Genomic DNA, 13,466 nt, shown 5'->3' with positions numbered 1-13,466 from the left:
TTCTCTCATTCAGTCCTGTGGGCTGAACGAGAGAAATCCCTAGATTCCACCATACCTCCATCTTCTGATTACTCCTATCTGACAGCCGTGGTCTGAAAACACGAACAGTGGCTACATCTGATTGGCTGGAGTCACTGTTTTGGCATGAGAATGTTCCGCCCAGCTCTTTCAATTTTTCTATTTTATTTTTTTTTTAAAACACTGGTCCTCTGAAGACGCTGGCATCTTCTCCTCAAGCTTTTTTGGGTCTTGGCCTTTGGCTGTTCGTCTTGAATTGCCTGTGTGGGATGATGTAACTTTTACACATGCGCAGGAGTCATTCATCTTGGCACTGTACTGGAAATGTCAATGAAGCTGCATGTGCACAGCACCATGTACATTTCTCAGAGGACTGCGAGCAGGCAGTAATGCTGGTAGGATCACCCACGGCTCAAATTTCTGATATAGCAGGAAAATGGCCTGAAATTTGAAAAGTATATGGCTAGCATTTGTTTCCGTACTTTATTTACTCTACTCTTAAAACCTTAATTCACTGACCAAGAATAAGTATGTAATAAGGATTTATTAAATTCCAGGTCTTCAAATGTATTCTGGGTATTTCTGACTCTGGAAAGTATTAAAGCCAATTTTATTTTTTCTATACAAAGTCAGCAGTGGTGTTGACCATATCGCTCCTAGGAAAGGTCAGCATAGTTCACTATCCTCACTTGGCCTGTTCATACACTCCCTTATGGGCTTAGCCCAGTTTACTTAAAGTGGTCCTAAAGGCACAATGTTTTTTTTTTCCTTCTATACATGAAGGTTAAAAACCTCTGTGCAGCAGCCCCCCCAGTACTTTCCAGAGCCCCATCGTGATCCAGCAATGTGCACGAGACCTGAGGTTTTCCAGGGAATTATCCCCCCCCCCCCCCAAATATTTACCTGAGCCCGATCGCGATTCAGCAATAATGTGCAAGAGACCCGAGGCTCTCTGGGTAATTATTCCCCCCCCTCCCCTCATTGGCTCACAGCCAGTGAGCCAATGAGAAGAAAGAGGGGCGGGCAAAGCTGTGGCTCTGTGTGTGTATATGGACAATCGGAGCAGTGGATTGGGAGCTAATCTGCTCAGGTGCCCCTTTAGCAAGCTGTTTGCTCTAGGGGCACTTGGCAGGAGGGAGGGGCCAGGAGCGTCTGTGGTGCACCCGAGAAGAGGAGGGATGGGGCTACTCTGTGTAAAACCACTGCACAGAGCGGCAAGTATAACATGTTTGTTATTTAATTTTTTATTTAATTGCCATTACCGGCTACTCGCTCCCACTGTGATTATTCACAGCTGGAGTTGATCGGCGGGTAGTGTGGGCTCGGTGACTACTGGCACCCACCAGTTCAGTACAGAGGCAGAATGGCGGTCTGCCTCTGTAAACAAGGCAGATTTCCATTCTGTCAGGAGGGAAGACATGGATCCTGTGTCTGTGCAAAGCAGGGACACAGATTAATGTCTTCCCACAGTACGCAAACAACTGGCTAGGCACACAGTTAACCTTTTGATCGCCCCTGATGTTAATCCCTTCCCAGCCAGTGTCATAAGTACTGTGACAGTGCATATCTTTTTAGCACTGATCACTGTATTAGTGTCACTGGTTCCCAAAGCTTCAGAATGCCCACCACAATGTCGCTGATCACTGCCATTACTAGTACAAAAAATAAAAATTTCCAAAGTTTATAGATGCTATAACTTTTGCATAAACCAATCAATATACGCTTATTGGGATTTTTCATACCAAAAAGGAGTACCCCCCTCCTCTGTGATGACCTTTTTAAATTAAAATAACAATCATGTTCTACTTCCTCTGTGCAGTGGTTTTGCACAAGGCAGCCCAGATCCTCCTCTTAGCCCCTCTCTCCTGTTGAGTACCCCCACAGCAAGCAGCTTGCTATGGGGGCAACCCAACCGAGCTGCAGCTCTGTATCCGTTCAGACATGGATCTGCCATTCTCCTCTCCCTCAACTCACCCCATCCCCCCCCCCCCCAAGTTTGACAGCAGCGGGAGCAAAGGCGCAGCTGCTGTGTCTCAGCCAATCAGGAGAGGGAGTCTGGGACTGCTGAGGCACTCGTGGACATCACTGGATAGAGAGGGAGCTCACATAAGTATTAGGAGGACTAAGGGAGCTGCTACACACAGAATGCTTTTTATCTTCATGCAACACTACTCAACACCAAGTTCACTATATGAACCCCTTATGTATTTCTACATGTTGATTATACCCCCCCCCCCCCCCTAATCTCTTGTAAGAGAATAAATTCAGTTTATCTAATCTTTCTTTATAGCTGAGCTCCTCCATGCCTCTTATCGGTTTGGTTGCCCTTCTCTGCACTTTCTCCAGTTCCCCGATTTATCCTTTTTGAGAACTGGTGCCCAAAGCTAAACTGCATATTCTAGATAAGGTCTTGCTTGATGCAGGGCTTTACAAACCCAAGGCACCAGGTCGCATTGGTGACTACAATTAGCAGCTTGGGCTACACTGCGGCAGGTGTCCTTTCCCCTGGTCAGACATCCCAAATCTCCCACGAGGTGCGGGAGTCTTCCGCATGCCGGTGTTCTAAAATTTAGTCGGACCTGTGAAAATTCCGGACCCTCGTCACTTCCGGTGAGGCTACGTCATAACCCAGCTGATACGAGCCCCGGTGCGCATGCGCACAAGGCATTTTACAAGTCCGATGAAATTCTAAGACTTACGAACAGCTGACTGAGTGGAGGAGGGGCTGAGGTGGGACGCACAGACCGCTGCGGGATAATGTTACAACAACGCTGTGTCCTCGAGCAAGGAACATGTTGCAGAGCTGACTTAGAGGAGTCGGGAAGGAAGTGAATACTCATACTAAATAATAATGAAAAAAATAAGAAACACTAAACATTTTTTATCATTACTCTTTTGTATGAGTATTCACTTCCTTCCCGCCTCCTCTAAGTCAGCTCTACAACATGTTCCTTGCTCGATGACGTGGCGTTGTTGTAACATTATCCCGCAGCGATCTGTGCGTCCCACCTCAGCCCCTCCTCCTCTCAGTCAGCTGTTCGTAAGTCTTAGAATTTCATCGGACCTGTAAAATACCTTGTGCGCATGCACACCGGGGCTCGCATCAGCTGGTGGTGACGGAGCGTCTCCGGAAGTGACGAGGGTCCGGAATTTTCACAGGTCCGACTAAATTTTAGAACACCGGCTTCGGCTCCCTGAAACTCTCAAGTGCAATACAATATCCTGGCTATGGGCTATCAGAACGAGGCTGATGCTTCCTGTATAGTTTGGGCTCCGTCCTGTCACAGGTGGAGTGATAACAAATGAACTCCGCCTGTGAGAGGAGAGATACAGGAAGCATCGGCTCTGCATGCTTCCTCCAGTGTCTCTCAAAGGAGCCAGCATTTCACACCAGCAGTAAGTCACATGTGCTAGGGGTGCAACTAGCCCCCAGCACATAATTGTAAATATCCCAGCATGTGCAGCGTTTGACTCCTACCATCATGACCACTTAAAATCACTGAAGTGGTCATGGTGGTTAGTGTCCCTTTTAATATCTCTCAGAAGAAGTAAACCTCTATATACTGATTGCATTTAATTTTATCATCCCCTAGTTGTTAAATTGGGGGGGGGGGAGGGGGGTGTGGAGTTTGCCACCTCCCTGAAATGCATTTTTGCAGTTTGGGATGTCTGCCATGTGGCCCTGGCCCGCGGGTGTGCGGATGAAGATGGCGCCCTGTCCTTACTGGTGAGTAGACAGGGAGTGTGAGGCAGCTGGTTGGAACGGCCTCAGTTCCATTTACAACCTCACAAAGATGGAAACTTTTTTTTTCATTCTTTTTTATAAAAATACATTTTTAATTTTCTCCCTATCGTCCCACACAGTCATGGGGCCCTTTCACACGGGCTGATGTTCGCTGACAACCACCGCCATCCGATCCTGTCCTTCAAAAACAAACGGATGGTGGTCCTATTTTCCATCCTTCCGGCGGATCAAATCAGATGGCATTGGATGGAAATGGACAGGTAGTCCATTTCCATCCGATTGCCCCATAGAGAAGAACGGGACTGTGTTAGTGTTCGCTCTGCATAGCGGAGCGAGGATCTGTCATCCGCCTGCTCACCTGGGATTAGGGGAGAAATCCCCGCTGAGCAAGCGGATTCCGCTTAGCGGGGGTGGCTGTATGAAATGGGTCTAAGGTGGTGTGAGTTACTGGATCTCCTATCAACCCCCCCACCTTGCTGCACTGTCCTTCCCTAGTGAACCACTGCCCATCACACCATCAAGCCAAGTACACACAGGCCGAATGCCAGGCAACATCAGCCGGTTCAATAAAAACTGGCCGCCATTCGGCCCGTGTATGGCAGGTGGTCTGACAGAAGCCGGCCATTTGGCATGCGCGGAAAAAAAAAAACTGGCTCCTAAAGTTTTTTTTTTTTTTTTTTTTTTAGCTGGCTCCTAGATTTCAAGCAAATTTGTCAAGCCCTGGCTTAATGATTTGTACAGGGGCAAAATGATATCCCTCTCTGGAGTCCATAGCTCGCGATACAAGAAAGGACTTTGCTCGCTTCGGAAACCGCAGCCTGGAATTTGCATGCTATTATTAAGCTTATGATCTACAAAACCCCCCAGATCCTTCTCCACTATGGATTCCCAGAATTGTACTCATCCCCCCCCTCCCCTCCATGTATGATGCATGTATATTCTTAGCCCCCCAAGTACATAACTTTGCATTAATCAACATTAAACCTCACTTGCCACGTAGTTGCCCAATTAAACAGTGCATTGAGGTTGGCTTGTAAGTTGGAGACCTCCTATAGTGACCTTATTCCAATGCATAGCTTGGTGTCCTCTGCAAAAACTGAAATAGTACTTCTAACCAGTTCAATACAGGGCACTTTCACCCCCTTCCTGCCCAGGCCAATTTTCAGCTATCAGCGCTGTCACACTTTGAATGACAATTGCCCGATCATGCAGCACTGTACCCAAGAGAAAAAATGTTATTTCTTAGTTTCTGTTATAAATATTTGTAAAGAAGTACATTTTTTTTTCCTGCACTGCTAAGGTGACACTGATATGCAGTACAGATAGGCGGCACTGACAGGCATCTCTGGTGGGCATGGGTTGACATCCTTGATGGGTCTGCACTTATAAAAATGCGCTGATTATCAGCGCAGAACCCCCCCCCCCCCCCCCCCGTCAGGAGAGCCGCTGATCTACTTTCCTCTGCCCACGCCTTGTCAGCACGTATAGAGGAAAAGCTGATAAACTACACTTCCTGGTTACGATGTGACCAGCTGTGATTGTACACAGCTGATCACATGGTTAAGAGCCTGCATAGGTATAGGACACACCACACTACCGAACGACACTCTGCGCTCCCGAACAGCTTATCCTGCTGGACGTCATTTAATGCCCAGTCAAGATAATAAAACCACCCTGAGGACGTCGTTCTGCATATGGCGGGCGGGAAGTGTTTAAAGTGATTGTAAAGTCTTGTGTTTGTTTTTTTTTAACAAAAAAAAAATGTACGTGCCTGCTCTGTTTAGTGGTTTTGCACAGAGCCGCCCAGAACCTCCTCTGCGGCGCTTCTGGTCCCTCCCTCCTTTGGAGTGCCCCCAAAGCAAGCAGCTTGCTAAGGGGGCACCCGAGCCGAGTCGCAGCTCCATGTGTCCATTCAGCCACGAAGCAGCGGCCCGGCTCTGCCCCCTTTCTCTTCTCATTGGCTGACTTACTTTAACAGCAGTGGGAGCCAATGGCGCTGCCCTGCTGTCTCAGCCAGTGAGGAGGGGAGTCCTGGGCAGCAGAGACTGTCACAAGTTAGCTTGCAGTTTTCTGCTTGTGTATTCTTGCCTCCTTGCTGCAGTGCTTCCTTACCCGATTTCCCTTCATGTGTGTTGTTTGGCTTTACTCACCTATGGGCATCCTCTGCTTTTCTGTGGGCTTTTATTTCCTTCTTTTTGATTCCTTCCTGGCCCGCCTCCTAGTTGGTTTGCCTTTTAAAAGACCTGCTTAGTGCAACCCGCATTGCCTGAGCAACTTCAGTTCTCTGAGCTCCCATTTGCTTGTCACTTGTTCATACTGTGTCTGACTACCTGTGTCCTGACCTCAAGTTCGTTTACCATCTGTGCTTGTTCGCTACCTGCCCTGACCTCGGCTTTTCTCCTGGGTTTCCTATTGTCTACTGCTTTTACTCTGCACACGCGAGTGGTCTCCGCATCCTCAGCTATGCGTACCTAGGGACCGCGACCTGGTTCCAGCTTGCTGGAAGTCCATCCCCACAATCTGGCGAAAAAGCAGGCTGGGGGTTAGACTCCTCGCCCTGGGAAACCCCGAGTTGGCGATCTACAAGGGCTCTCTACCACAGACTCTTGACAGCTTACCTAAGCTAAGCTCCTCAGACACTGCAGCTTCTTCTGGATCAACTGCAGTGTTTGGTGCAGATTTGACGTCCAGCAGGCCTATCAAGACCGGATTATGCAGTGTCTGCAGGAACTTTAATCCCAGGATTAGCTTCAGGTTGTGCCCACTTCCTCACCCTTCAGGCTTCTGTTTCGGTTCCTGCTGCTCCAGCTCCTGCAGTCCCTCCAGTGCAGGGCAGTCCTTCAAAACTCCAGCTGCCTCCCCAGCCTCGGCTTTTTGGTGGTCCTAAAGTTTGTCAGGGCTTCATCAATCAATGCTCAATCCACTTTGAGCTTGCAAGCTATTCCTATTCTTTTCCTACTGATCATTCCTAGGTGGTGTACATGATTTCACTCCTTTTGGGAAATGCTCTAGCTTTGGCCTTGCCACTGTGGGAGCGTGAAGGCCCTACTGTTTCCAGTCTTTCCGCCTTCCTGCAAGCTTTCCATAACACAGTTGATGTGCCTAGTAGTGCCTCATCTGCTTCTGGATCTCTACTTCTGCTTTGCCAAGGAAGCATGACTGTTGGTCAATATGCAGTTCAGTTTCGCACCTTGGCTTTGGAATTGGCATGGAACAATGAGGCCCTTACTGCAACCTTTTGGCAGGGTATAGCGAATCATATTAAGGATGAACTAGGTGGCAGAACTATACCAACTACCCTTTGAAGACTTTAATTCCCCTTAGCATCCAAATCCATGTCCACTTCCAGGAGCGAGATCTGGAAAAAAAAAAAACTGGTCTACGTCACCCCCAACCCCGCCCCCCCCGTAATTTTTTTTTTTTTTTTTCGCTCCATTTTGTCCAGAAAGCCCTAGAACAAACCATCTGTCCAGCTATGTTGGCTTTGGAAGAACCTATGCAATTAGGCCACTCACTCCGCAAGAGCGGTCATGTCACTTGAGACTTGTCCTATGTCTTTACTGCAGAGCTGATGGTCATATAATAAGTCCTGTCTTGTCAGTCCAGGAATCTCTCGGGCCTAGGTCACTTAGAGGGAGGTGACCTAGACCAGAACCAGAATCCTGTTACTGTTCCCTCGATTTATCATACCTGTCTCCATTCATTGGGCCCTGAACTTGTATCAAGTTTCTGCATATGTGGACTCTGGGGCAGCTGAGAATTTCATCAAGTAGTCCTTAGCTATTGAATTGGGCATTCCTCTCATTCCCTTGGCAATGCCTCTATCAGTATCTGCAGCGGATGGCTCTACCTTGACCTTTGGACCCCTACGGTACCGAACTACCTACATAACTAGCATGTTGGTGTTCTTCATCGTGAGGAAATCATCTTCCTGATCCTTCCCAAGTCCTCTAGTCCCATCATTCTTGGACTTCCATGGTTGCAGAAACACTCAACCTATCTGGATTGGAATTCTGGCCAAGTGTTATCATGGGGGTTGCAATGCCTTTCCGATGCTCCCTCGGCATTATCAGGCCTTGCGAGATGTTTTTTTAAAAAACCTGCTGACCTTTTGCCTCCTCATCGTCCCTACGATTGTGCAATTCACCTCCAACCTGGGACTACACCACCCTAAGGTTGAGTCTGCCCTTTCTATCCCTGAGACTCAAGCCATATCGGAGTATGTTTATGTGTAAAATGTAAAAGAATGGTATTCTCTGGCCCTGCATTGATTATAGAGGTCTCAATGCTATCCCCATTGAATCGGTACCTGCTACCCTTGTTTATGAACTTTTTGACAAGCGACGAGATGCTGGAATTTTCACTGAATTAGACCTCCAAGGAGCATAAAATCTGATTAGGATGTGAGGATGATGGAGAACTGCTTTTAACACCAGAGACAGGTGTTATGAATATCTTGTAATGCCTCAGCCGTCTTCCAGAACTTTGTTAATTACTTTTTTTTTCTGATCTTTTATACGTTTGTGTCATTGTGTTTCTAGATGACATACTCCTTCTTTTCTCCATATTTGAACACTCCTCATCAGCATGTATTTATGGTTCTTCAACGTCTTCTGGACCACCTGCTGTACATGAAGCTGAAGTGCCTCTACGAGCAAACCCAGGTCCTTTCCTAGGTTACATAGTCGTGGCTAAATGGCTGCTTATGGATCGAGCCAAACTTCAGGCCATCTCCAACTGGCCTCAGCCGTCTGGTCTAAAAGCTATGCAATGGTTCTTAAGGTTCACCAGTTCATTCCTGATTACTCCCCCCTGGTGGCCCCAATCACTACTTTGACCCTGAAGGGCGCCAATGCCAGAACCTGGCCCCTTGAGGCAGTCTAGGCTTCCCATAAGCTCAAAACGGGTTACCTCTCCGCATCTGTTCTCAAACATCCTGACATTCTCCAGCCTTTTTTCTTGGAGGTAGATGCTTCATGCTTGGGAGTGGGGGGGGGGGGGGGGGCGTTCTTCAAATGCATGACCGTAAGCTCTGTCCTTGTGCCTTCTTCGCTAAGACGTTTTCAGATGTGGAAAGAAATTGCACCATCAGGGATTTGGAACTTCTGGCCAAAATGCTGGCATTGCAAGAATGGTGAACTCTACTGTAGGGATACTGATCTATACCAATCATAAGAACCTCCAGTATTTGCAATCCTCCCGGCATTTGAATCCCAGGCAAGTGTGATGGGCTTCTCTTTGCCAGGTTACATTTTGACATCACCTTCCAGCCCTGTTCTTAAAATGCTCATGCTTGCGGCTTGTCCAGGTCATTTGACATTGCTGACTCTGAGTGTCATGTCAAACCAGAACCTATTATTCCTGCAAATTCATCACGTATCCTGCCCGGAAAGACCTTTGTCATGCCCTCCCATCGCCCCAAGCTTCTCAACTGGGCACATGACTCAACTGTCAGAATATCCTGGTGTGCAATGTACCTGTGCCTTCCTGCAGCATTTACTACTGGTGGCCCTCACTTTGGAAGGATGTTGAGGAATATATCCAGGCTTGCTCCATTTGGGTGCAGTCTAAGTCCTCCATGTCTGCTCTAGCAGGTCTCCATTTACCTCTACCTGATCTAGATGTAACTTGGCGTTGCATCTCCATGGACTTTATCTCTTAACTACCCCCCTCAGCGGACTCTACCATTATCTGGGTGATTTCTAAAACGTGTCACTCCACATCCAGGACTACCCTCTGCTGTCACATTGGCTTCCATCTTCATTAAGGAAATCTTTCCCCTCCACAGTATGCCCTCGCACATCATCTGAGAGAGGAGTTAACTTTACAGCCCGCTTCTAAAGGGCTCTGGCCACATCCTTTGCAATCAAGTTGGACTTCTCAGCCATTCATTCACCGTCAATGAGAATTTCCATTTGGCTGCTTCCAAGTATAAACTTGCATCTGATCGTCATTGCCGTGTGCCTCCCAAATTTCTTCCTGGTGACAAGGTTTGGCTCCCTTCCAACAATATCCATCTCCTAGTACCTTCTATGAAATTTGCTTCCCATTTCATTGGTCCCTTTACAATTCTTTGCCAGGTTAACCTTGTCGCTTTCAAGCTCCGTCTCCCTTCGCATCGAAGAATCCCTAATGTTTTCCACGTTTCTCTCCTGAGACCATACATCATCAGTAGATTTTCCCATCCTATTTGTCATCCTTTTTCCAACAATCAGTACCTCGGATCAGTATGAAATCAAGCAAATCTTGGATTCCAAATTCACCAGGGGGAATCTTTTGTATCTAGATGACTGGAAGTGATATGGTCCTTTTGGATAGGTGTTGGATTCCTTCCTTGTTTCTGCCCCTTGTTTGGTGAAACTGTTTCATCAGAAGTTTCCACTCAAGCCTGGCCCAAAACGAGTGGGGAGAACTTGTAAGGGGGGGGGGAGTACGGTCACAAGTTAGCCTGAATTTTCTGCTTGTATATTCTTAACTCCTTGCTGCAGTGCTTCCTTACCTGATTCCTTTTACATTTGTGGTTTTTGGCTGTGCTCACCTATGGGTTCCATCTGCTATTCTGTGGGCTTTTATTTCCTTCCCTTCCATCACTTCCTGGCCTGCCTCCTAGTTGGCTTGCCTTTTTATAACACATGCTCAGTGTAACCCACATTGCCTGAGCAACTTCTCTGTACTCCTGGTTGCTTGTCACTTGTTCATCTTGTCTGACTACCCGTGTACCGACCCTGGTTTTCTTTTGTTTACCGTCTGTGCTTGTTTGCTACCTGCCCTGACCTCGGCTTGTCTCTTGGATTTCCTATTATCTGCTACTTGTACTCTGCACATGCGAGTGGTCTCCGCATCCTCAGCTAGGCGTCCCTGGGGGGCCGCGACCTGGTTCCAGCTTGCTGCAAGTCCATCCCCACCATCGGGGGCTTTGTGGAAGAAGCAGGCTGGGGCTTAAACTCTGCGCCCTGGGGAACCCTGAGTTGGCAATTTGGCTCACTTACACAGACGCTTGAGAGACACTACTGCAACATTGCTGGATCTGGATGGGGCTTGGGTAAGTATTGGGGGGGGGGGGGTGCTGAACACAAGGTTTTTTTTTATCTTATTTATTTATGCATAAAGATAAAAAGAAAAAACCCTTTTGCCTTTGCAACCACTTTAATTCCAGTCCCTATATCATTTATATTTTTTTTTTTTTTGTTTTATATAGCAAAAATTAAAATACCCAGTGATGAATAAATACCACCAAAAGAACACTCGGTCTCAAATATGAAAAAAATTTAATTTGGGTACAGTGTTGCATGCCAGAGTAATTGTCACTCAAAGCGTGAAAAGCGTGAAAAGTGCTGAAAATTGGCTTGGACTTGAAGAGGTGAAAATGTCTGGACTTGAAGTGGTTAAAATGTGACAGCGGGTGTGGGGAGAGAACATTTTTTCTTTTCTTTTGGTTCATTGAGGAACACATGTCCCACTTGTGTGTTGTGACCATGCTATGCTTGCTCCAGTTGAGGGATGCTGGGGTTTATTCTAGAGTAGCCTACAGAATTTTTTTGTTTGCCAGTGTCAATCCTCCTGTAGGTGGCAGTATAAGCCAGCAGATTACTTCCTGTGTCCCTCAGCGAATGCAAAGAGTTCAACAGCAGAGGTACAGTCCTCACTAGTAAACAAGAAGTAAAAGCTAGGTTTGTTAACTTTTGTTTCTTGCTGCTCTGTTCTCTGGAATCCAACATTTGTCAGGCTTGTCTTTTGGGAACTTTTGCCTTTGTGCCTGGGATGACGGTCTCTTTGCATGGGCCCTAATGAATTGGTGATTTTCATGGCAAGTTGGAATATTAAAGCATTTGATGGCCTTGGGCAGACTGGGCAGTGATAAGCTGGGTTTGCATGTACCTGAAGTTTTGGCTTCTATTGGTGACTCCAAAGTTGGGGTAGAGAGGGTTTCAATTTCTTTCTAAAAGTACACTTCGCTTTAAAAGAGAGATTGTGTGCAACACATTTTTAGATTCCTTTAACTTTGGTAATATTTCAGGTTAGAAATGTTTTAAATGTATGTAGGACACTTCAAAGCTTTGTATGATATCCTAGTTATTTAGTGTTTTTCATATAAAATGAGTAATGCAGTTTCACATTTTTTTACAGACAGATTTCAATCTTGTTTTTTTTAAATATTAATGTGCTTATGTTTTTTCCTAGAAAAAGACAAGACCAAATTGGACAAAGATGACAGCCTTGATGGAAATTTATTCTCTGTTTCTGCTGCGCTCATGCCACCTATCTGGGATAAGACCATTCCTTACGATGGCGAATCTTTCCACTTGGAGTACATGGACCTTGATGAATTCTTGTTGGAAAATGGCATCCCATCCAGCCCAGCACAGCGTGCACAGGCAATTCAGAACCCACTTATGCCAGTTGCTGACCTAGAAGATGAAGAGGAGACAGCTTCCACTTCTTCTTCATCCCCTGTGTCACCATCAGGGTTACTGCAAACATCTGAAAGCAAAGGTGATTTTTTTTTTTTTTTTTTTTAAGGGTTTTCTTTTAAGATTTAATCTGTGAAGTTTTTGTTTTCTTGTCCTTCACCCCCACAATATCTAGTCCTACACTTTGTTAATAAAAAATGCCATTAAAATCTAACCTATATGTTCTAATTCGGGCACCTCCATCATGTTACTAAATAAAAAAAAAATAAAAAAAAGACTCCATTTCCCAGGATCAGAAACTTTTCTATCATATCTAGCCTGCAGGTGAAGCTTAAGGTTCTAATAAGGTCGAAAAGAGGGAAATAGGCTATATATAGGGTACTTTTATCCATTAATTGCATAACTAAAAGAAACCGGACCTAGTGGACTACTGGTACCAGAAAGGAACGGTCGGGCATTTTTTTTATTACGAAGTATTAAATATAAAAACATGAAGAGTGTGCTCTAATTGTATGCTACAAGCCAAGTAATAGAATTTTTAAAGCGGAGTTCCGGCCACAAAATCGACACGATCGATTTTGGGACATCGGCTTGCTTTTTGTCACCTGAAAAAGAAATGGATAGTTACGATTTTTTTTTTTGTTTAACCTTGTTATTGAAGAAAATTATACTCGCCTTTCTTCCACTTCCTCCCTCTGCGGCCGCAGCCCACGCTGTCATTTCCTCTTTGCATTGATTCCTGGGAGCTGAACGTCATTGCTCCCAGGAATCGATGCGCCTGCACCGGCCCCGCTCGTCACTTCCGGTGCGGTGCCTCATTCCCTGCTAAACAGCTTCTGGGCATGCCCAGAAGCTGTGGAGGGATGACGCGCCCGCACCAGAAGTGACGAGCGGGGCCGGTGCAGGCGCATTCTGGGAGAAGAGGACGCGCTGGCTTCAGCTGCCCACATCCGAGATGGCAGCGCTGGAGAAGAAATTTTCATGGTAAGTATTTCTTCTAAAAGGTAAGTGCGACCCGGGACAGTACAGAGGCTATCCATTGTGGAATGTACTAGCCCTGACTGTCCGGGGGTATTTTTATTGGAAATTTTTTTTTGTGGCCGGAACTCCGCTTTAAGTAATGGATCCTTGCTATATGTTCCAAGAGGTCGACACGTTTCCCATCTAATTGCTTCCTCAGGACCTCATTGTCTTGAAAGCAAAGAACATTGGCCTATCCAAAAGAGAAAAAGCAAAGTAATCAATATTTAGCACACAGCAGGGAATTGTCATTTGTGAAAACATACTGTGCC

The 13,466-nt window shown here is 46.3% G+C and overlaps 1 protein-coding gene across 4 annotated transcripts in view; it reads left to right on the top strand.

The window, feature by feature from the left end:
* The window catches only part of TEF (TEF transcription factor, PAR bZIP family member), a 51,900-nt gene that overhangs the window by 25,599 nt on the left and 12,835 nt on the right, over positions 1–13,466 (top strand). For all 4 annotated transcript variants that reach the window (XM_082265902.1, XM_082265900.1, XM_082265903.1 and 1 more), the window contains exon 2: positions 11,945–12,256. In XM_082265902.1, coding sequence (XP_082122028.1) covers positions 11,945–12,256 — 312 coding nt within the window. The remainder of the gene's footprint in view (positions 1–11,944; positions 12,257–13,466) is intronic.

The sequence above is a fragment of the Pelophylax lessonae genome (genome assembly GCF_965119305.1).
Source record: "Pelophylax lessonae genome assembly, chromosome: 8".
Taxonomy (NCBI): Eukaryota; Metazoa; Chordata; class Amphibia; order Anura; family Ranidae; genus Pelophylax; species Pelophylax lessonae.
Note: the sequence above shows the minus strand (reverse complement) of the source record. Positions and strands in the feature narration are given on the sequence as shown.